Source organism: Myripristis murdjan, chromosome 19 (genome assembly GCF_902150065.1).
Source record: "Myripristis murdjan chromosome 19, fMyrMur1.1, whole genome shotgun sequence".
In the NCBI taxonomy this organism is placed as follows: Eukaryota; Metazoa; Chordata; class Actinopteri; order Holocentriformes; family Holocentridae; genus Myripristis; species Myripristis murdjan.
Window position 1 is genome coordinate 17,147,224 of NC_043998.1, and position 23,314 is coordinate 17,170,537.

Consider the following 23,314-nt stretch of genomic DNA (forward strand, 5'->3'; position numbering starts at 1 on the left):
ATTTGACAGTAGACAAAAAAAAAAAAAAAAACTCTTAATGTGATTCAAGAGTCTACGACTCAAAAGAATTTCTCTTTTAGTTTATACTAGGTAGAAATTCAGAGCAGACATTTTCTAAAACCTAAAGCACATTTGGTACACTTTGTAAAATAAAGAGTTAACATATCACAGGTACTGCAGGGAGTTGGCAGGGTACTGGAAATGACGAACTGACAAATTTTTGTCAGTTTCTCCAAATGCCAGGAGATGAGTATAAATTAAGTAAATAACAGTGGAAATGAATTCAATTCTCAGTAGCAGTGACAAACACTTGACGTCAGTGTAAAACATGTTTTATTATATTAACATACGTTGACCATAATTCCACATTTCAGTGTGTGTGTGATGCAGAGCTTGTCAGGTGTGTGTTCCATAATCAGTATATTCCAAAGGTGTGCTGCTTTCCATCTCTGTATCTGTCCAGGTAGCGCAGGGGCTGACTGTGAGGGTACTTGACCTGTGGAGGGTGGTAGACTGGAGGCCGAACAAACTCAAATACCGGCTCCTTCATGTCTGTTGAGAGAAACAAAGTCAGAATATTTAAAATGTACACAGTATATACTTAATTGTGAAATTAGTCTATATGTCAAGTACAGGGATTCTTTCTTAAGACTTTTAACACCTTTTGGATGATACCTCAAAATAATTTAAGCCATATTTGACATACAATTACAAAAAAAAATTGAACACACAAAAAAACTGTCAAAACAGCCAAGTTCTGATTGAACATGGTAAGGTAACCTCTAAAGCTGAACACGAGCAGTTTAACAAAAAAACAAAACAAAGAAACAAACCCTGGAAGTTTGTGATGTAGCAATATACTGGATGTCCAGTTTCTTTTATACAAACTAATGCAAAAAGTAGTAACCCTACTCTGTATGAACATAACAGACAACATACGAGTGCTGGTTCCCGTTACATTTTTGTTGGTTACTAAACTACACAAGGAGGCAATTCACATTTAATGGCAAACTTCGGCAGATTTCTAGCCTCAGCTGTACACAGGAGCAATACAACAATCATCTATGATGGGGTCCTCCAGCAGAGCCCTACAACACTAAAATCTCGTGGACTGCTCGCATTATCGTGCAATATAATGAAAAATATATACAGACATCGTGATCCATTCTGTTTGTATTTTCTTTTTTCCCTTCTCAAGCTCAGCTTTCACTGGCTATGGCCCATCTGTCAGATGTTTTTCTTCATGTTTTCATTTAACACAATAGAATTCATCTACATTTGTCCAGATTCAAGGCTTGGAATTCAAACTAGACTGAAATACTGTTGGCAGCACACACTGGTCTGCAACTACATAATTAAGGAAACCGTCAGTGCCAGCTTCCCTTTTCTTAAAAAAAAAAAAAGGTCACATCTAAAAGCATGAAACTCAATGAAATACCATCTCATCTCCACACTCATCCTTAAGAAATATAAATTAAATTTGCGTGAAGGCTACAAAATCGTTGCATAAACTGTACATGAAGATGTACAAAAGATGGATTTTAAGGGAAAGGTTTTTCAGTTTGGCAGTGGTTACAAATACACAATTTAACTTCATATTGCTTCATCTTGATTTGAATTGGGAGAAAAACGAGTGTGGACCTACTGAGTGTGTTGTGAAAGGTGGTGGTGACAGATTCGTCCCACTGGCACTGGAAGAAGGCCAGGCCCACCGGGGTCATGCTGTCTTGGTGCCTCCTGTAGAAATCCACTGTCTTGAATGTACGATCTGACAGAGAGTGACTGAGTGGGAGACACAAAACACGCTCAGGGTGTTTTATATGAAACACACACATGTACATACACAAGTTTACATTAGGTCTGTGAACACAGTCAACTCACTTATATTCCTTAAAAGGATAATACCAGTGATTTTGAAAGATGAGCCCATTGACTACAATTTACACTGAAACAAACCATTTTGCAAATCAAAATCCCTCCATTTTCAAATATTAATTTTTGGTTGAAATACATAACTTACAATGTACTGCTTCTGTGGCTAACAAAGTGGATGATTTTATTACAGTGATGGGAATACTGGTGTGAACAAAGTTTGAAGTCTCTGAGAGTTCATTTTCAACTGCTTGTTTTGGGAAAAGATTAGCAGAAACATGAATCAGAATCAGAAATACGGAATTGACTCCTTTATTGAAACTGGGTGAAATAGCCTATATGCATTTTGTAGATATTATGCTTAACATGCAAAACCACTGGTTTGATCCTTTTTGGAATATTTTTTTTTTATATTTTCATTATCATTTTGAAGCTACAAAAGGCATCTTTTGGTGATTCAGGGTCTAAATGGCAAGAAATTAAGTGTTGAAAATTTCTACTTTAATACCCAGAAATCATGTATGTCAAACTGCACTCGTCATGCTCTTGGTAACCAATTTGGCCAGTGTGTAATGTCTTATGCCAAATGGGAAAAGCAGCAATATGGGCAAATCTAAAGTATCTCCTTAAGTGGGGATGGAAGACGTCTCTGTATTGTAGCCCCACTTTGTGAATTTACACGGCTAAGATGGGTTTATGGGTTTAATCTTTTAATATTATAATATTTGGACATCACAAGGAAATGCATGTCTTTGAGGAAAAGCCACGTTTATGCCACAAAATGTGTGAATGAAACAGGAGTATCACTGTAAGCATTCTGTAGGGTGATTTGGTTGCTCACCACGGCGTTTGCCTGATGTCTTCCTGGAAGTTGATGGGTCCCTCCTGCTTGAAGAGGACGTAAATATAGCGGTGAAAACCTGTTCCTTTGGCAGGGAAGGGAGCCAGGTAATGACACAGTTCTTCTCCGGAGAGCACATCCCCCTCTGGTATGTTCCCCCTACACAGACACAAGTCGTCAGAGGGTAAATTCCAACGATTATCATCCAGCAAACAACAAATACAGCTGCAAGTACCAATTAAGAAGATAAACACCATGATGAAAAAATGGAGACCAAAGATTTGAATTTTCTACAAATGTCAGTATATCAACATGTGGCTTGTGGCTGGTATCTTTAATGTTTCTGAGCACCCCTGTAGAATTTCAAAAATAGTGATTATCATGATTTTATAGTCGGTTGAACTCAAAGGGTTAATAAGTTGGACACTGGCCCAATTCCTTAGCTTTCCACAAACTAACACAAGACCCAATTAACTTACCCCTTTTTAGCACCATTTTGTGCATCCTAGTATTGTGTGACCAGGGCTATGTGCCAAATAAGGGAAAGAAATACCAATCTATGCCTGAGTTACTAACTTGAATGCAGGAAAAAAAATAATTTGGTGTGAAATACTTACACTAGCCAGTGTACATACTCCCCGTCATTGTCAAGGAGATGTTCATCTGAAAAAGACAAAGATCTTTAAATGTTTTTGGGGACACAAGCTAGCAGCAAGAGGCAACATCATCTTGATTTGCTATATTAGGACAGGGACAGGATGGACATTAGCTGGTTTCTGTGTTTCTAAATGTTTCCTCTATACGTCCCATGGCCCATGTTATTTACCTGGACAGGTGAGCAGCAATGTCCACAGGGAGCCCTTCTCTGCCTCAAAGCTGACCAGAGGAGCAGATGCTGCCTACAAGATACAGTTCAGAGCACAGTCAGGGAAGATGCACAGTGCTGGATAGAGGGTCAGGAGTGAAAAGACAAGTGAAGAAAATGAAATTAGGATGTGAGAAGTGGGTGAGAAAAGGTGGTTAAGAGGGGCAACTTTAAGGGGTGTCACCCCCCAAAACATCATTTGGGGGAACAAGATAAAGACACTGTTAAACTCCCATTCCTTTACGTACTTGAGTAGGTGTCAGCCTATTCCCAAAATGCACTTGGCTGCTGTTTTCCTGGCCATAGGTAACCCGGAGTGGGACATGAGGTAGAAAATAGGCCATGGGGAAGAGATCTCTGAAGACTCCGTAGTGCTCTGCCACTCTCTTTATCTGAGATGGACCGCTGGTCTTCTCCCAGGCTTCCTGCACTCGATCCAGAGGGATCTTGACTGTGGGGGACAAATATGTAATGTTGGATACCAGACATGAAGGAGCATGCAGAGCTGCAAGATAAAGAGCAAAAACAAGATGCCATTCTCTAAAGAAATGTTTCGTCCTTGGATACTGTTACAGTGGATGCAGCGATACCACTTTTACTTAAGCAGATACTGATTCTGAGGACAAAATTTTGTATTAACAAATGATCACATCCCCAACAGTCTACAGCCCAAACAGTTTAACACAGCATGGAAAATGAACAGCTGCCTTAACTGTGTGACAACGCGGTTCACACAGGTTAAACAAGTTCACATGTATCAACTTGTCATTCTTAGTTTTTATAGTCACCCAATGGCTCTTTCACAATAAATGGACATGGTGATGTATTGCATCACTTCTAACCGCTGAAATATGATTCCAAAACAAATAAATGAAAGGATGGGGGACAAATAAGCTTGTGGAAACTTACTTGCCAACTGAGTATGTGTTGGAATGTACCCGTTTTTCAGTCCCCGCCCAAAACCCTCACCTTAGTTGACTCATGAATTAATTAGATGCATCAATAAGGGAAGTTCAAGGATTCAATTTATGGGCAGTTTGGGTTGGCTTACAAGTGCGTAAACGCGTAGCCCTCTCCAGGTCCACATTCTTCTTGTTCTCCTTCAACGCCTGCTTCCTCTCCCTCGCCTCTTTGATCCTGCAGGGTCGGCTCTGCGGCAGGCCGATGTTCACTGGCTCAGCACCTGCGCCACAACAAAACTTTCAAGCTTCTGAAGCTCTGATCAATGTAACGGCCAGAAATTAAACACTGTGTCAAACAGCTTTGTCGTGATACGTTTACACCTCCTCTTGTGTTCCTCACCGTGCCCAGGGTCTGCCTGCTCCACATGCTTCCTGTAGGTCCTCCACCAGACAGGCTTCCTCTGCGCCTCCTCTGCTTGTTTGAAGTAACGGGTGTAGCTGCGATATTTTTCTACTGATTCCAGGTCTTCAACATCGATATCCTCATTCGGCATAGGACCCAGTGGGGGGGTCAATCGGCAGAGGAATGCTGTTTGTACATATCACAAAAGCTGTGTTAGAATGATGGTAGTTTGCCGGCATACCTAATATTACCTATCTGATCCAGTTTTGGCCGCAAGTACCTATTCCCTGCCATTATGCATTATTATGGAGCTAGTATGTGGAAATAGATAGGGAATGACAAAATCAATACTTCAATATCTTAGACCAAATACCTTGCTATAGTGTCAATACTGTACTGACTTGAAAACAGTCTGGGGAATATAGTGTGCAGTGCTTTGAGCTGTCTGTTCAACCCATCATATTATTACTGACATTAAAAAAAAAAATAATAAATAAAAAAAAAAAAAAACATGCCAGCCCACTCCAGCGACAGTGATACCCAGCGGAGCGACCTACAATCTATCCAACCCAGGCGCACCAGGCTCCATTTAAAAATACTGTACTTTTGTGTGGTGGGCCTTGGTAGCTACAACACCAAAACCCTTTTTTAAATGATAAAATACTCTCCTGTGTATAGTGTTACACACGCCGGAAACTGTATAGCGCTAAAGCGAACGCATAAAGCAACACTTTTTGCACACGTATTTAATATTTGGCCAGATTTATGTATGAAGTAGCTTAGAGTGACAAGTCCTATGAGAACGCTGCGGTTTCACTCAAACAAGGGCGAGAAAACTGAGGCTTAACTCGCACAACACACACGCGTTGTACACAATTAACAACATGGGCACAGGAATTTTGAAGCCAGTGTATTACAAGGACTGTTGTTTTCATACCTGTTGTACCAAATGCCCTGGCATTATTGACCCCTAAATCTGTCCCGTTCCGTAAAACTGCGGCGCACACCATGCGCAACGCCATCTTGACTGTGACGTTCACGGCTGCTTCGCTGCCCTCCAGACTGTCGTTCAATTCTCTATTACCAGAAAAATTAAAGAAGCGCACGTCAACATTTTACACAATATACATCCAATAAATCTATATTTCTCCATATTACCAGATATAGAATAGATATATATTTTTTTTTTTTACCATTGTGTATATTCAACTACATTTTGGACTCGAATGAGAGACTGTGTATTGGGTAAAACTAGTCAGAATGTTAAAATTAAATGAAAAAAAATTGAATTGAATTGAATTTACATTGAACATTATAAATCACGATAAATAAATGTTGATTTCATGGTAAACTCTATATGACTCTATATGGTCAATTTCATACACATAAATGCAAAGTTACAAAGCTCAGCCCCAATTTCCGCCAGTTGCTTTTTAATGTGAATTCAAATAATATATAAAGACTATCAAACTTATAAACACTAAAAAGGGTCATAAACTGTCAATCTGGCACAATGAACTAAAGAAATAATTTACGTGTTGTAATCTCATCCTCTAATGTTTGAATATTAATGGGGTCTATTTTTCCCAATATTATTTTTTTTACATATATATTTTAAATTCATACTACCGTTTCTTTGAACAACAAAATGTCGAGTACATGCCTTAAGTGTTTATTTTGGATTATATTTGGATGTGTTTTCAATAAAGATTTAACAAAAAAACAAGTTGCAAGTTGTAAATACAACACGAATACCACTGGAGGCAAACGATAAGAAAATAGACCCAGTAACATTTTTTTTTTTCTTTTTAGTAAGTGTTTTTATTTTAGTAATGTGCCGGGGTGGCAGAATGTAAAGAAATCCACATTAGATACATGACTGATTTTTATTTTTATTATTTATTTATTTATTTATTTTGATAATGTACGGTTCGGCTTCAGTGTTTTAATGTTGTCTTCTTCATTTATCACGTTGTTGCTACGTACCTGTGCTCCAGTGTACGTTTTTTCCCGACCGTACTTGAAGGAAGCATTTTTGCGTGTGTCGTCATCAACGGAGCTTCATCTGACGATCCTGTATTTATACAATCAGATGCTCTGCATGAATGTATTGAACTGGTAAGAAATGGCTAGTAACAGTGTTATTGTTGTGACATGTCGAATTACAGAACGAAGCAGTAGATATGAGGCGAAGTCTCTAAATGGTCATGTTTACTAATTCATGCCGGTCAGAGTCAGGACGAGCGTAAAGTGACTTGAATCGAGGCTAGCTAACATTAGCCTTTCCTTCCACTTGGCTAAGTTAATGTGTGTTGGGCTAGCTAACGTTGCCACCTGTGCTCATCTGCTGGACACTGGCATGGCTGCTGCACATTTTATTACCTGGCAGCATCAATAATGAAGGCGAGCATGTAAAGCCAAAGTTTGCAGGACATGTGTGGTAGATTAGTCATTGTGGAATAGAAAAGGTTAGTGACTGTCACCACACTGTGTTGAAGAGTGTGCCACATCATGACCGTCCTCTTGTCTTTTCCCACAGAGAGAGAACACAGAGGTGTCATTCGTCAGAGATGGAGTGTCAGAATTCAAATTTGACCTGCGCCATTTGCCTGGACCGTTTCCGAGTGCCTGTCACCATCCCCTGCGGTCACACCTTCTGTCAGAGGTGCATCACCGTCCACTGGGACACCCAGAGCAAGTCAGATGTGGGCCCCCAGTGCCCGATCTGCAACGAGAAGTTCCCCACCAGGCCCGTCCTCAAGCGCAACGTGTCCCTCTCCGTCTTGACCGAGGCGGCGAACAGCAACAACCCCTCCTGCAGGGAGTCGCTGACGAGGGGGGGCGAAGGGGCGAGGGCGATGCTGCTGTGTGATCGCCACAAGAAGCCCCTGGTGTATTACTGCAAGCAGGACAAAATGTCGGTGTGCTGCGAGTGTGCCATCTCCGAATGCCTGAACCACGGCATGGTGCTGTTGGAGGCGGAAAGGGAAAGTCAAGAGGTATAAGAATCCGCATGTAAACGTTCCCACAGTCAGAGACGTGGAGGGGACAGTAGGGCCGGGACAACATGCTCAATCCACCAATTCAATACTATTAAGACACTCGAGTATTGCAATTCTACAAGTATTGCGATTCTATATCACGATTTCTTGCGATTTTTGTTTTTTGAATGATCCCCTAGTTTGTGGTTGTAAAGTTTCATGAGGCTGTGATCATCCTAGAAGTCACAGTAGGTCATTTTGTACAGTGATGTCAAGTGTCAAGGTGCTCAGTTGTCTTAGTTGAAGCATAATTCTAGCTATCTAGTGCCTGCTGTCTCACTGTGATGCATTTGTCCTCAGCTGCTATTGGAAAGGAAGAGCATGGAGGTGGGAAAACTCTTGGAAGAGACAGAGAGGACTATTGACGAGCTGAGTGAGAATATCAACAAAGCCAAGGTAAGTTCCTCATGGATGTCGTCTTTCTGTGTTTGAAAAGTCACCCAGACTTTTTAAAGGGTTCACATTAGTAACATCAGGCATACATTTCAAAAGTTCTCCAAGGAGGCCCCTAATTTGGTGTTTTTTTATCAATAGGTGACTCTACAGCAGACTTCAGCCTGGGTGAACACCAAGTTCTCCACGCTATTGCACGTGCTGGCCGAGAAGCAGGAGGCCACAGAGCGCTTCATCGAGGGGGAGAAAGAGGCCGCCCTCTCTCAGGCCGAGGCCAGGCTCGCTGAACTGGAGGAGAGGGCCCAGAAACTCCGAGAGAGCCAGGGCCAGATCGCAGCCCTGCATAACCTCTCTGACACTCAGCTGATCAAGGTTGGCACCGCTGCCTTTTCTCTGGTGTTCTCTGGTGTTTGTCACTGCCGATTTAGCCAAGTGGAACAGGTTCTGTGACTATGTTGTCACGTCAGCTCAAATGGAAAATGTTACGTAGTCGGTATTAAGGACTTGCCACTTTTGTTTTTAACGGCTGGCACTTGTTGTGATAGATCAGGCGCAAGCCAGACAGAAAGCTGGTGAACTAGAAAGTCACGGCACGTTTTTAGGCTGGGCTGGACATCCAAGACGGTTGCTCAACAGCATTGCATTCACACGCTATTTAGCTGGAATATCAAACCTATCAGACAAAACAAAGCAGCCACGGACGCTCAGCAGAGGATAATGTGATGATGCGAATTTTGCTGCCTCCCTCTAAAAAGTTTGCGAAGGCTTGCAGCCCTATAAGTCAGTGTTTGTTTAAGTGTTTGCTTATTTGGATCCCTGTTAGTTGCTACCTGGGTAGTAATTAATGTCACTAACTAACATATATTACAATCCATGACAAACCACTTTAACCCAAAACCCGTATTCCCTCTTTCACCCTCCCAGCACCGCGCAGATCCCCCCATACCCACCCAGAACCTCCTCAAAAAAATGAGATAATGTTGGTTATGCTGCAGGAGTTTCTGCTCTTTCATTGTGAACATATTGACTGTTTACTGATGGTGTTTAGCTGGCTCTTATGAAAGCAGAGTGCATGCGTCTTTTCAAAATTAAAAGTTATTATAGAACCTTCCTCATTTCAAGTAACGTCATTCATAATGAATGAGAGAGTCATAAAATGTGTCTGAGCTTTTGCGGCAGAGCGAGTTTGATCTTTTTATATCACTATCTGCCCTTAAGCAGTGCACACCACGAGAGCCATCATGTGCGATCTCCTCCGGTAGCTCCCGTCCTATGTTGACATTTAATATTGTTACACTCATCAACAACGCCTTGAAATGCTTTGTTCCTTGCACCGCACATCTCTTCCCAGGAGTCCATGCTGGTAGAGGTTCCACGTTTCAAGGACATTCCGGTGGAAGTAACGCCCAACCTGCAGGATCGGCTAAACGGCGTGACAGACGTGCTGTCCCGGGTCTCCAAGCTGGTGTGTGAGGACCTGGAGAAAGCTGTGAGCACCGCCGTGGGTCAGGACAAACAAGGTAACCTGGCCCCGTGTCTCCTAAGCAGAAAATAAAGCTATTGTGCGGCATACTTTAGTAGAACTTGCAGAACATTCTCATGTGTTATATATTTTGGTACTCTCACAGTTTTGTTATGCACATGTTTCAGTTTTTCTCAGTATAATTTCTAGGACTGGGGCGGAAAAATCGTTTTACTTAATTATCGCGGCACTCAAGTATTGTGATAGCGTCGAATAGGGAGATAAGCATGTCATCCCAGCCCTAATAATTTCATATTGTACAGTTTTCCAATTGTTATACCTGGTAGTGTGTATTCTCTTTGTTTGTTGTGTGTTATCATAAATGTAGAAATTCTTATATTTCTACCTAAATGTATCAGAAACACTAAAGCGTTTTTTTGCCAATTTTTTGCCAACTGCCAGTGTTTGCAGTAAGCAGTAAATCGACATATTCTCGTTTTTCTGGTGTAAATGATCAAAAGTAACTGCGTCAACTACAACTACTGACTGATGGGAATCATAGCGGGCATGATCGTGTGACTGAGGATCTCCACAGATTGCAGATTTATGATCCAGACATTTTTTTTGCATTGATTTAAAATATAAATCCAAAATAATCAATTTATCGCCCCGCCCTAGTTTGGGTCTCAGTGCACTGCAGTTTTCAGAGTAGTGTGGTAGGTGGAGCAGGGCTGGAAGCAGGGATACAGTCACCAGAATCAGCCTGGTCACCACAAAGAAGAAAAACACGAATCCTGTGGTGGGTTGAGGGAGTTTTATTTTTTTTTTTTTTTTGTATAGAAGAAGAATCACCTAAAAGTGCAGTTTAAATGCAGGATTTATAAACTGGCGGACAGTTGACACAATTTTGTGGTTTACCACTCTTATAGCTGCTTGCGTCAAAACCAGGCCAACCAGGCGCCAAATCAAGTGCAGCCATTCTCTTTGCACGTAAAGAGACCGGATGGGAACTCATGCTGTGGTGTTTTTTAGTTTCAACTAGTCAGTGTGGTTAGAAACAACAGGCCGGTTAAGGTCCTAATATTTTTTTAAATATTCCTACTTTTCTGCCCGCTCTCCTCCCTGCATATTTTGTTCCTCCTCTGTCATTTTACTACTCCGTCTCTCTCTGTGGTCTCCAGGTTCCCCGCAGGATAAGCGTCCAGTTCTGGCTGTGGTTCCCAGTCCAGCCGCTCCATGCCACCCTGGAGGGAAGGAGGGCCTCAGTGCCTGTAAGTCCTGTCACACCGTTTACATCGCATTTACTTTTTAGGTGTTTTTGTGCATCAAAGAGAGCAGCAGCAGAATGAGCTTCAGCTGTCAAACAAGGAGAGCAAAGATCAGAGCCACCGTGTGCTGACATTATTCCTGGAGAGGAGCAAGGAAGAGAAGTGAGACCTAGAGTGAGAGATTGACGAGGCTGTGTGAGGGCAACTGCACCGACTGAAGGAGTGGAGATATGATTGACTGGGTAGAAAGCAACATGTGCTTATTCATAATATTTAAGAGTTTTCATGCTGTGAGAGAAGATGGAGAGTGATTACCTGCAACAGGAAGGTCAATCCATGATTAGACGATTAGAAGCGCACTTCTGTCCACTGGCTTGCTTTATTTATTACCACAAAGGAGGTTATGCTTTCACTGCGCCTCTCTGTCTGTCAGCAAGGTATTTCATGATTAGATTTGGAGGAAGTTTGGTGGCCAGATTGGCCCTGGGCAAAAAGTGACTGATTAGATTTTGGTTGTCATCTGGATCTGGTATTTCCACTCTCAGACATTTATTGTTTTGTTTGTTTTTTTTGTTTTTTTTTTTGTTTTTATCTTAACACTAAAATTAAGAGACAAAGACTTGATGCCAAATTCTCCAGTTGTGTCAGTTTGGGGTGTCCTCGTGACCCAGTTGGTTACGGCACAAACCATGTAACCATGTCCCCACCCCAATCTCTCCTCACCTTTCTGTCTCTCTCCAGTAAACCAAAAAACGGTTTGCCCTCGCCAAATGCATTCCAGTTTAGGTTTGTTGTGCCATGGTTAGGCCTGCAAACTGTATCAAACATTATAACTGATTAATATTGTTCCACTTTCGCTTTGGTAGCACCAGAGGTCTGATTGAAGATGTGACTGATCGGTTTAGCTCCTTGAAACTGCTCAAATCACATTTTTCTCATTACAGACAGATGCTCTCTGACCTTTGACCCCCGCACGGCCAACGGGCACCTGCTTCTGTCCCAGGAAAACCGGAGGGCGGAGCACCTGACCTCCGGGCCGCGCCCCGTCCCCGCCCACGAGGCCCGCTTCGACCACACCTGGCAGGTGCTCTGCTTTCAGGGCTTCACCCACGGACAGCACTACTGGGAACTGGAGGTGTCGAAGCCATGGGCCTATCTTGGGGTAAAGAGGCCCTGTATGTCATGATTATTATAGGATGGATGGGAGCGTTTTGTACCAGCCACCGTTCAAATTTATTGATCCATACAAAATCGTAACTAAACAATATGTTTCACTAATTAATAATCTGCCCGTTATTGATTTATCAGTACTGATAAGTGGTTGCAGCCCTACAGAGCAGTAAAGCATAACAGTTTCTATCGTTATGAGTCGCTCACTTCTGATTATGACATGATGGGAAACTGGGGATCACTTATATTAATATTTTATACTATATATTACTCCAAATGTTGGTCAATATGGTAACAGCATTTGACTAATTATAGGCTTGCAACCTCTATAGTGCGTAATTTTTTTTAGGATGCGATTACAGTGTGTAACACTTATGTGGAAGTGTGTGTCGTGGCAAACGATGACATCAGTGTGTCTGTAAAGCAGTGCTCTTGCTAGGAAAGCCTGAAATAACAGCACAGTGGTGGACTTTGGCAGAGACATTTTCTCCGATTATAAAAAAGAAGTGTCTGAAATCTCTTAGTCTGTAAATGTTGCTGCCTGTCGTGTGGTCCTGGTTTTTGACAGTGTAAAGCTACAGGACCTCATTAGTATGGCAGCATAGCAGTGTGTTAAACTCTGAATTGGGCCTCTACATCAATGCTCACCTTGGACTGTGACGCCATCATCATATCCTGCACATTGATACATGTAAATGTCCAGCTTAGACTCAGCTTCTCTCTAGAGCAGAGACAACGTTCAATTTTGAAAGACTAAAGACTTCATATATAAAACCGAGATATGCAAAAGTTACACTTTCAGACATTGCAGTGAGTGGATCTTATTGATTTGTCTGCCAAAGACAAATTTTAACAGCATCTGGAACTCCTTTCTGAATATACTGATTTTACTTGCAAAAAAAATCACCACAAACGTTTTGGAGGGAAAAACAAGCTTGGAAATAGAAAATGGAAATAGGTATTTTTCAGCTCTTTCCTGTATTCAAATGTTGATAGCCATCATTTATAGCCATGCACAGCACAACTTAACCACGAGCATTAGTAATGAGAAATTTACTAGCCTTCATCACAATCCATCCGGGCATTTGCTTTCATTGTCAAACACCATCATAAATGTCAACAACACAGTGTTCACAGTGTTAACTCAGGAAAATGGATGCTTGTTTTCTTTGGTATTTCCTGTGGGAGAAACTTCAGTTTCTTCTTCTTTCTCATTCATTTATCCTGACTGGACACAGTGAGAGCCGATGTGTCGCAGGTTGGAAATTTATAAGATGGATATTGCGAGGTTCGGGTTTCTGTGAACGCAGCATCACCTGCTGCAGAACGGTATGGATGCATAGGGTGGAGAATGTTGTTATGCACATCCAAGTCATGGTTTTGTGTTCCTCAAATAAAATCAATCAGTCCGTACTAACATTGTCCCCTTAGAAACATTTTCTTTAATCTCAAACTACATCCCTGGAATGCAATATTCAGGTTAAAACACTTTCTTTGTGCCACTCTCATCCTTTGACGTGTCTCTCAGGTGACCTACGAGACCATCCCCAGGAAGGAGAAGGGCAAGAGGTGCATGGTGGGGATGAACGAGCTGTCCTGGAGCCTGCAGCTGGACGAACGGCAGCTGAGCGCCTGGCACAACGGCCGCAGGGAGACGCTGGCCGGCCACTCCCAGCACAGCCGCATCGGCATGCTGCTGGACTACGAGGCCGGGACGCTCACCTACTACGGGGACGGGCAGACCAGGCTCCACGCTTTCCACTGTGCCTTCACCCAGGAGCTGTTCCCCGCCTGCTGGATAGGGGAGGGCGTCAGCATCACCCTCTGTTCCACATGAGCTGACTCACACGGGGAGGTGAAGCTGATGAGGAAGGGAGTTCAGCGATCAGTGATGAGCTGAAAAAGGAACAATCAAATGTGGGCCCTAGCTGGCCCCAGGTAGATGCAATTAACCATTTAGAAGATTTTTTTAAAATCTCTTTTTCCCTCATCTCACATCTTATCATGTTTCAAGTAGAAGAACCGATCTTGTATGGAAACAAAGGGACATCCTGATTGGCCTTGTGTTTTTTTTTTAAGTATGACTGAAAAAATGCTGAACTTTAGATAGATCAAATGTACTTTTGCAACTAGACAAGCAATCTCCTCAACTGGAGGGCACAATTTAGCGGAGTCTACACAATATTTTGAGTTTAGGTGGTCTACTTTTATGCAATGGGTAGTCATTAAGATGGCTGGGCTCACAGGTACACATTAGACGTATGGGGAGGCGTCTAGGCCGCACTGACATGCAGTCATCACACTGGAACAAAGGGAAATGCAGGGCGTGCATGATGTTACTTTACAGTAGTGACATGCAGAAAATGTGCCCAAACCATCCCCGATTCCTGCTGCGCTCTTCTTTGAAACCATGGTTTTGCCAGCTGCTTAGATTTTGTTGCATGTCTGCTAGTTTCAGCTGTACAGATACAGCTCTGAGTTAAAATAACTTAATCCTCATAAAGGTGCCAAATAGAGTCGTGTTCACACTATAAGAAGAACTGGTGCAGACAAGTTCATCCTGGTGGAAAAACACTACAGTTATCGTGACTGAAAACTTTTATTTTTTTTTTTAAAGAGGTGCTTCAAAAATCAGATGTGATTTTGCTGTTGGGATATCATTTGAAGACCTTTCACAAATGAGAAAAAAGATCCACTTGTCTAATTATCATCTGTGTGCACAAGAAAAGGTTTAAGAAAAGACAAAAGTCATTGTGTTGAGGTTGCACCAAGTAATTTACAGCCGTGTGATGACTATTTGGATATTTTTTCTAAAATGGTGCATCAAAAAAATAACTTTAGGTTTAGTACAGTTTGAAATTTGAGATTTTTAAAAATCTCATACATGTAATATCTCCAGTTGAGGTATTCCAGCAACAAAAGCACACTGGATTTTAGAATTGTCTCTTCACTGCAGTCGTTTTTTGAGACTGGAACCCTTTTTAACCAGAAGTAAATTTGGATATAATGACAACTACTATGGCATTTGGAGACATGCAATGATGTGCTTTTAGTTTTGTTACATTTAAAGTGTCACACAGTGGAACACAGTGATGCTGAGTGGATTGCATTTAAGGTGGCTCATATTTAATACTGACGATTTCAACAATTCATTCTTGAAATGGAAATGTCCACTCATTTTTGTTCTTCAGGTTAGAGATGAAGTGGCATGTTTTCCACACATCACTGAAGGAAAAACCGTTGTGTGTGCATTTCCTGTTTTTCCACTGTAATGATTGCAGTTCAGTGTGGCGTAAGTCTCAAATTACAAAATCATTCATGAAGAATTTATAAAATCCATGTATCGCACATTCTTTTGTAGGATTTGTGATCAACAGAACTGAACAAGCATTCTCAAGACTCACAGTGAGCGTCCGCTCTTCTGGCTTACATGAATGCTTGTTGGTCAGTGGAAGCTATGAGCTTCTCTTTACCTTTTTGTGTTTTCCAAGGTCTACAACTGGCCAACTCCTTTTTTCCCGAACCCCAGATTGGAGAGAAAGAAAGGAGGCCATACTGTCATAGACAGAGTTTGGAATGCTGCACTTGTCATGTAGCCATCTTTACAAATGCACAGACTTTCGAGGGTGATCGTATTATGCTGCCAACTGGTGTTGCACATAATGCCAAATTCATTAGTCCATGACATTATAGTCTCTGCTTTATTTTTCTTTATTGCATCCAAGCTTGTGACTGACCGCTGTTAACCAGTCTGATTCCTCGACTCTAGAGGTGAACGTGAAACCAAGAGGGAAGCAAAGCACTTGATCATGTGGCCTGTAAAGGACATCAGGCCAGTCCAAGGTATAGTGGACCCACTCCATGTGATGACTTTGTCCTGTTCATCTGCTCCTTTTATTCTCCCATAAGTGATATAGGTGAAATCTTAACGGGAAGGGTTCCATGGCTGTGCGTTGCTACTGAGAACATGTAGCTGAAAATGGACCGCTCCTTATTTATTGGGATCTGAACAGGAATGCACAAATTGCACTGACATTACAGTCCCAAACCTGTGATGCTGACAGTGACGTGATGAAACCTGCTGTACTGTACAGATGTTTTTAACGGGCTTTTTGCCTTTTGACTTTACCATGAGCGCTTCGAAAGCGTGGCTGTGACCTTGGAAATGTTGGTGAACTCGAGGCTCAGGACATGGAACATCTTTGGGAAAACTGTCGTGGATTTGCACAAGTGGAAGCTGTCTGGGAGCACAGACAAGGACCACGGACTGCACGAGAAGGGAAAAGCACAGTTTAAGGCTGCTAACGCCTAGTGACATTTCACCTTAACCCCCCTGCTGATGTTTATGCTAATGCACTATGCTACGTGTTCAAAGTGGACATTGAGTAAACCCACCCATCAATGTGTGATAGAGCAATACTTAGTGTAGAAATAAAGACGAAAACACTCACACTTCACATGAATCAAGAATCCATTTAATAAATTCCAATCCAATGCATACATGCATTAGTTGCTGTTGAGAACATGCTTTGTTTTGTCCACATTACTTTTTTGCCATTTAAAATAAATTACTCAATAAATTAGTTTGAAATAAATACAGAGCTTTATTAATATACACACAGCCATGACAGAGCAAACAGGGGCCCAATGCATAGCGTTCTGAAAGTGCAAAGAATCAGCCACAGATGTGTCACAGATACAGTATATAGATTAGTGATGATACAGGAAGGAAGAGAAGAGGCCCGGACACTAAGGTGCTCAGATCAGATTTTAAGACCTCAAACATGTCAGCTCAGATTACAACCACGAGGAGTAGGGACAGAGAAACAGAGAGAGAGAGAAGATCCTCTGACGAGCCGGCGTGTCTTTTTAGTTTGAACAGTGAAGATAAAGAGTGAAATGTACATTAGGACAGCGAAGGGTGAAGCGAGTAGAGGGTCTGACCATGTGTGAGTTCTCGAATGTTCGGCGGCATAACACAACAGGACGTGACATCATTGGGCGACCGCTCTGCTCTCACACAGTGTAAAGATAATCCCTCCTGGCAGTCCGTCCCCCCGGGCCCTGGTCACACTCACTCTCTAGTCTAATCCAGGATCAGGGATTCACTGCTGGGGCTTTACGCTGTCCTAATCTTTGTGGTCCTCTTTTCCACTAAAACATGTCCAGGCAGACTAGGCCACCCTGCAATCAGCTATCTTTACAAAAGCTAGGTTAGTGTCACTGAGAAAATATCTCCTTTTTTTCTTTTTTTTTTCTTTAAAGTTGACATATTAAAAGCCTGTACACACGAAGAAATCATAGAAAAATAAAATACTGCATTCAGCTTGCCTCTGGATAGGTTAGCAAAGGAATTACATCATTCCATTCAGTCTAGTTTGATAGACAAACGGTCATAAAAATTTTTAAGCCAAACAGCCTAGCTAAAATCTAGAGTGGGGTGGCAGTATGCTTCAGTATGCCAACCACAAGGCAACAAATATTAAACTAGCCAACTAGACAGGCTACAAAATTTCAGTGAATTCAACTTAAAATACCCCTGTGTCCTGACAGCTTTGGCCCAAACAATCATATCCCTTTCAAAGACTGTTAATGAATACTTTTTGTCAGGTGTTGGGTTTTAGCAAGGAGCATGGAGCTGTGCGAAGGGCTGACTGTGTTATAAATCATTTAAAGGAATGTGAGAGGTATGAGTGGAGGTGGAAAGCAGTGGAAAGTGAGAAGAAGGTGAGACCCACGGGGACAAATTATGGGGAGGAGCATCTGGGAAGATGAAAGCTAGGGGAAAAGCAAAAGAAAAAGTTTATAAAAGAGAGACTTTGTCCTTCCTGGCATCCAGTTAAGAGAGGGGGAGAGGAGAGGTGAGCCAGCTGGATGGAGAATACAGGTGAAAGAAAGAAAAAGAAGAACTGAGGAGATGAGGCAGGTCTACTGGTTCTTCTTGTCTTCAGGAGGGGAGTAGGGAGGAGGCTTGTCCTGGGGAGAGACGGGACAACGCTTATTTGACATGACAGATTTCAGCGTTTCTGTGCCATTATTTTATTCTGAGGTTCACTTTTTGCTGAGTTTGCTGTGCCCTGGACGGCCCTGATCTGCTCACTGCTGCTTCCTGGACAGGATTTGCTGGCTTAGCCTCCCTGTCCTACATGATACTGGGCCAGAAAACACACACCAGAGAGCTGCTGTTTTTTGCAATTCATTCCCAGTATATCTTCAGTTCTATTTTGGTTTGACCAGTAAGAATTTCTGGAGGCTGATCTCTATTTTTGTGGACTGAAGCAACCGAGGTCTGACATCAGAGATAGAATACATTTTTTGAGACTGATATCTAATATCTTCCCACCTATAACAGCTGACACCGATATGACTTATTTCAAAGAATCAAAGAAAAGTTTACAGATACAAACTGTGTTTAACTTTACAGACAGACCTCTCTTAACATAAGTATCTTCTGTAAATAAAAGATGTTAGTTTTGTTCTGTTGCTAATATAACAGTTGTATTAATGACACACTCCTATACAAAAAAGCCAAATTTAACAATCAGACAAATATTAGCAGTAAAAACACTTTCTGGATAATACCAATAATGCTTTTTAAAGACCCTAATCCCTAGTTAGAGCCATACATTACACCCATTCCTGAACACTTGTGCTTGTACTCTTACTAAAATGCCACATGACAACTGATTCAGTTTTAGGACTTCCCACAGACGTCCAGTTTAGTATCAATCCATTCGTTAAGAATTACACACTCAATCTGCATCATATAGATCCATAGATGTGTACTGCAGTTGGAGGGAACAGCACTGCAGCAGGCTGCTTACCTGTGGTAGGTAGACGTGTGTAGGCGGCAGCGTGGCACAGCTGGCACTAGCTGCTGCCTCGGCTGCTTTGGCCTCCGCTGGGAGAGAGACAGAGAGGGGAGGGGGGAGCTCACATTAATTAAACATAGTCTTATGATTAATCCCTGGGATACATGAGACGACTAGAGCTAATCAAGCCTGAGCTACAATGGCTGGGAAAATGAGGAGGAAAAAAAAAATGAGAGAATGCAGACCAAATGAGGAATGAGAGCGAGAGAGAAGCAAGTGAGAGGCGGCGATAGATCGAATGAGCAACAAAGGCATCATTCAGCAGCCACTGACTGCTGCACAATGTTCCCCTGAAGAGGAGAAGTGCCTCTGTTGAGATGCTTTGTGATTTTTGAAACAGGTAAATGAGCTAATAACAATCAGCACAAGATGTGTTAATATATGCATATGAATTTGAATAGTAGCAATGGTGGTTACACAGTAATTATCTTCATTTGTGCACAACTTTTGTTGAAAGATCTTACAAAGTGCTTGAACAGTCTGGTACTCAAAGTTAAGTAAAACGGAAAAATAAGGCATATAAGACAAGTAAAGAATGGCAGGAAAAACAAATAGTAAAATACAATATGTTGAATGACATCACAGAAAATAAGTGTGTAAGGTTTTTTGAGGCCATTTAATAGATGGCAACAATTTTTCTAGCCTCTGTGTAGCATTTCCCTTTGGAAGTGATGAAATATTCCCATCACTGCAAGGGTGATCACTAAGACACCAAGAAGATACCCATCAGTTAAAGCACCCACACCACGTAATCTCACCTGCTGATGTGGAGGGCAGGTCTGGGTCATGCAGCGGCTGCTGGCCCAGGGGAGCGGAGTACGGAGGAGGAGGCATGTAAGCTGCAGGACCATCAAACGGAGGGTTTGGGTAGAATCCACCTGGGACAGCAGGTGACACACAGATTACGTTTGACCACTTTCACAGGCATGGAACATGGTCAAACGATTTAGTGAAATGTTTGGGATCACATACCTGGAGGAGGGGGATTGGGGTAGGAGTAGCCGGGTGGGGGTCCAGCAGGGTACATCCCATTGGCAGGGGGAGGGGGGCAAGCATACGCCCCATTCGCCATGTAGGGGCATCCGCCAAACCCAGAAGTCACTGGCTGACCTCTGGACGCTGCAAGGCAGGAAGAGATGGAAGATAAAAATAAAAGCAGGACAGGAGCCCCAAATGCAACATCAGTGGTTTAAGAATTGTTTCAGGTTGTTTGTTTTCATACCCTGAGCCGCCACCTGCAGCATGTACTGGCCAAATTCTATGGCTCCTCCTGCAGCAAACACCAGTTTGAAAGTGGCAGTGCCTTCCCAGCCACCTGAAGAGAAAACAAGAAGAGGAAATAATGTACTGAACACAAGTGAGTCCTGGAATATGTTCAAAATGATACTAATCATACTACTTCCCTTTTCATGAACCGACACACAGATATGGCACATGTACACACACACACATACCTCCGGGCTCAGCATTAATGGTGCCTTTAATGTAATTGGCCCCCAGCACAGGCTGTTTGACCTCACAGCCCTTCATCAGGTAGAAGGGCATCATGAAAGACTGCAGAGCATCCCGGCCCTTGGTCACGAAAATGACCTGAGAGAAAACACAAATGAGTTCTCAACTCAGTCAGCTCTGAATATCTCTGTTTACTTACTGTCAGTAGTCTCAGTGGTATGTCAACACGAGTTGTGTTTCTTACCCTGTAGGGAGTCAGGTAGACGCTCCCCTTCTTGCTCTTCCGGAAGGCTTCAGGGAGACTGTCAGCATCACAGAAAACCAGCTCCACATTATCATAGTTCATCAGCACGCTTGTGATGAAAAGATACAGAGAAACCCAATCAATCCAAAGTACATGCAAGAAGCCATAAAGTCTCACATTATCAGATGTTATGATACAGTTGGTTGGCCGTCGCTTAACGAAAGGCGCAACAAACATTGGTTTCAGTTTATTTTTAAAGCCTTAGTTGGTAAGCAACCTCCTTACATCACATCCTTACTGGAATGGAAAACAGGTCCTCACCTGACCCGTTCCAATGACTTAATGTTTCTGGGCTAGCTCAGAACTGGGGAAGACCGCTTTTCCTCATGATGGCCCAAAATCCTGGAATGCTCTCCAAAGCACCTTAAAACTGGAAAGTCTACCCTCTTATGCTGAATTTAACTCTATTATCACTAGCCACCTTGTTTCTAATTGTAACTGTTTTAATTGAAGCCCAGGCGCACCCATATTCTGCATATGCCAGTTTTATAACTTTTATTAATGTCTTATGACATGTATTTCCTGTCATTATAATGTATGAGGTATATCTTATTTGTTGTTGATGTATTTTAAAGTGTCATCTCGGCGGCATTGTAAAAGAGGGAAACCTCAACTGTCTCGCGAGAATAAATAAAGGTTTCAATCAATGTTTCAATCTGCACTGTAAAAACTACACAAATCTATTGTTTTGGTAATCATGTGCTGCAGCCTAAGGTTTCATAATCTGGGAGTAAACAGCTTGTGGATGAGATCATGGGGCCATTGTGCAACTGTCTTGTTACCGAACACGGTAAGTTCATCACTTACTTTGAGTCAGTAAGCATCACTACAGTAACAGGATTAGAGTGGCATGCCACCCAGTGACACAGGGCCGCCACGGGTTTAGCTGCAGCAAGGGCTTCAAGCTGAGGCTCCAGCACGTTCGAGAAAAGCCGGCCAGTGGTGTTAATTCATGTCAACTGTATAGTGGGCTTGCACCATCTACACTATAAATCCTTGTTGTTGAGGTGTGCAGGTAGTGAAGCAGGCTGTGCCGGTGACAGCGAGCAATGCAGCTGCAGCACGGCACTGCAATCAATGGACCCCTGACTAAGTTACTGTCACGGCATGACGGCACGAAGCATTACTGCACCCTCGAAAAAGCATATGCATATTCGTTATGAGCTTGAGGAGACGGTGTGTGTGTGTGTGGCAAAGCAAAATGTGACCACATCTCAAGCAAGCTACATGATGATATAACAGGTTCATGGCCATGGTGACTGCGGGGAACGTAGCTCCGACATGCTGTGCGCTCCTATCGGGAAATCACATACAAAAAATCAGGCACTTCTTTCTCATGAGCAAAGAGAGTAATGACTCCCAAATTCAGTGCACATTTCATCCACAGAGATGCACTTTATTCAAATATAAGGTCAACTTTTAAAACTAGCTCACACTGCTCGCTACCGCCCGTACCTTGTAAATTAAACGAGTTGCAGAAATATCATGTGCAAAAATGATAAAAGTGGAGATTTCATTGGGAATAAGAGTTGTTTGTTGTATTACACGTATGCCGAATGGAGGAGTGGCACCTAACGAGTTCAGAGAAGGTCACAAGTTGCTTTTACCACGCATGCTTTCATGGCAATAAACGCGGTAACATAAAAATGTCATATTTTTAAATGGAGTTTGGGTTGCCACTGTCTCCATAAAAAAAAAGAAAAAGAAAAACAGAAAAAAATCTGTCAGAGCCGTTAACACATAGCTAACCTAGCTAGTTACACAAGCTAGCTACCTTTCACTGTTGTTGATGATGACTCCGCCGGATTCCGAGCTGTTCTGGTTCAGAGCCATTTCGACGTCCCACCAGACTCGTCGACAAGTGGGGGGGAAAAAATAATTAAAAGGTCTCTCCTCTGTTCTGTGAACAGCGGTGAAACAGTATCTCCAGCCTCGCAACCGTTCCTCCACTTAGCCGTTGGTGTAACTTGTTGTGATGCTGCTGCTGCACCTGCACTTCCGCCATCCGTGCGGACCGCCCACAAAGTGACGTCATGTTGCCTTCAGGCCCTCTGAGGTCTTCATTCCCTGAGACGACAGGAGCAAAGGGTGAGGTACACAGTTCACACGGACACATCAGTGAATGTAAAGGATGAATTTATGTAAAACACAGCCTCAAAATAACAGCACTAGGAAATACTGATTTGCACAAGATAAAAATATGGTATTCTAGATATAAAAAGACAACAAAATAAAGGAACAATCAACATTAAAGTGTCTAAGTAAGGTGCTGGGCCGCCAGAGCAGCTTCAGTGCTCCTTGGTATAGATTCTCCAAGTTTCTATATATCAGTCCAAAATTGAGCCCTGGTGCCCTGTGGATAGGGGCATGAGTCATCTTAATAAAAGAGACCGCTCCCTCAGGATAGAAATGTTTCATCATAGGATGGAAGTGATCGCTCACAAGAACTTGTTACTGATTTGTGATCAC

At 42.4% G+C, this 23,314-nt stretch overlaps 3 protein-coding genes across 3 annotated transcripts; 1 reads left to right on the top strand and 2 right to left on the bottom strand.

The window, feature by feature from the left end:
• Positions 1-316: 316 nt before the first annotated feature.
• Positions 317-5,952, bottom strand: mrpl38 (mitochondrial ribosomal protein L38). Its single transcript, XM_030078704.1, has 9 exons — positions 5,821-5,952; positions 4,881-5,069; positions 4,630-4,761; positions 3,827-4,029; positions 3,540-3,612; positions 3,331-3,376; positions 2,714-2,872; positions 1,646-1,782; positions 317-552 (listed from the first exon to the last, which is right to left on the bottom strand). The coding sequence occupies exons 1-9, from the start codon at positions 5,903-5,905 to the stop codon at positions 416-418; spliced, it is 1,161 nt and encodes a 386-aa protein (XP_029934564.1). The 5' UTR covers positions 5,906-5,952; the 3' UTR covers positions 317-415.
• Positions 5,953-6,927: 975 nt separating this feature from the next.
• Positions 6,928-17,024, top strand: trim65 (tripartite motif containing 65). The gene is made up of 8 exons (XM_030077644.1): positions 6,928-7,001; positions 7,423-7,882; positions 8,225-8,320; positions 8,459-8,689; positions 9,669-9,837; positions 10,961-11,050; positions 11,992-12,209; positions 13,746-17,024. The coding sequence occupies exons 2-8, from the start codon at positions 7,454-7,456 to the stop codon at positions 14,052-14,054; spliced, it is 1,542 nt and encodes a 513-aa protein (XP_029933504.1). The 5' UTR covers positions 6,928-7,001; positions 7,423-7,453; the 3' UTR covers positions 14,055-17,024.
• Positions 16,771-22,851, bottom strand: wbp2 (WW domain binding protein 2). Its single transcript, XM_030077645.1, has 8 exons — positions 22,620-22,851; positions 20,786-20,894; positions 20,544-20,679; positions 20,312-20,404; positions 20,062-20,208; positions 19,848-19,967; positions 19,042-19,118; positions 16,771-18,193 (listed from the first exon to the last, which is right to left on the bottom strand). The coding sequence occupies exons 1-8, from the start codon at positions 22,676-22,678 to the stop codon at positions 18,146-18,148; spliced, it is 789 nt and encodes a 262-aa protein (XP_029933505.1). The 5' UTR covers positions 22,679-22,851; the 3' UTR covers positions 16,771-18,145.
• Positions 22,852-23,314: the final 463 nt, after the last annotated feature.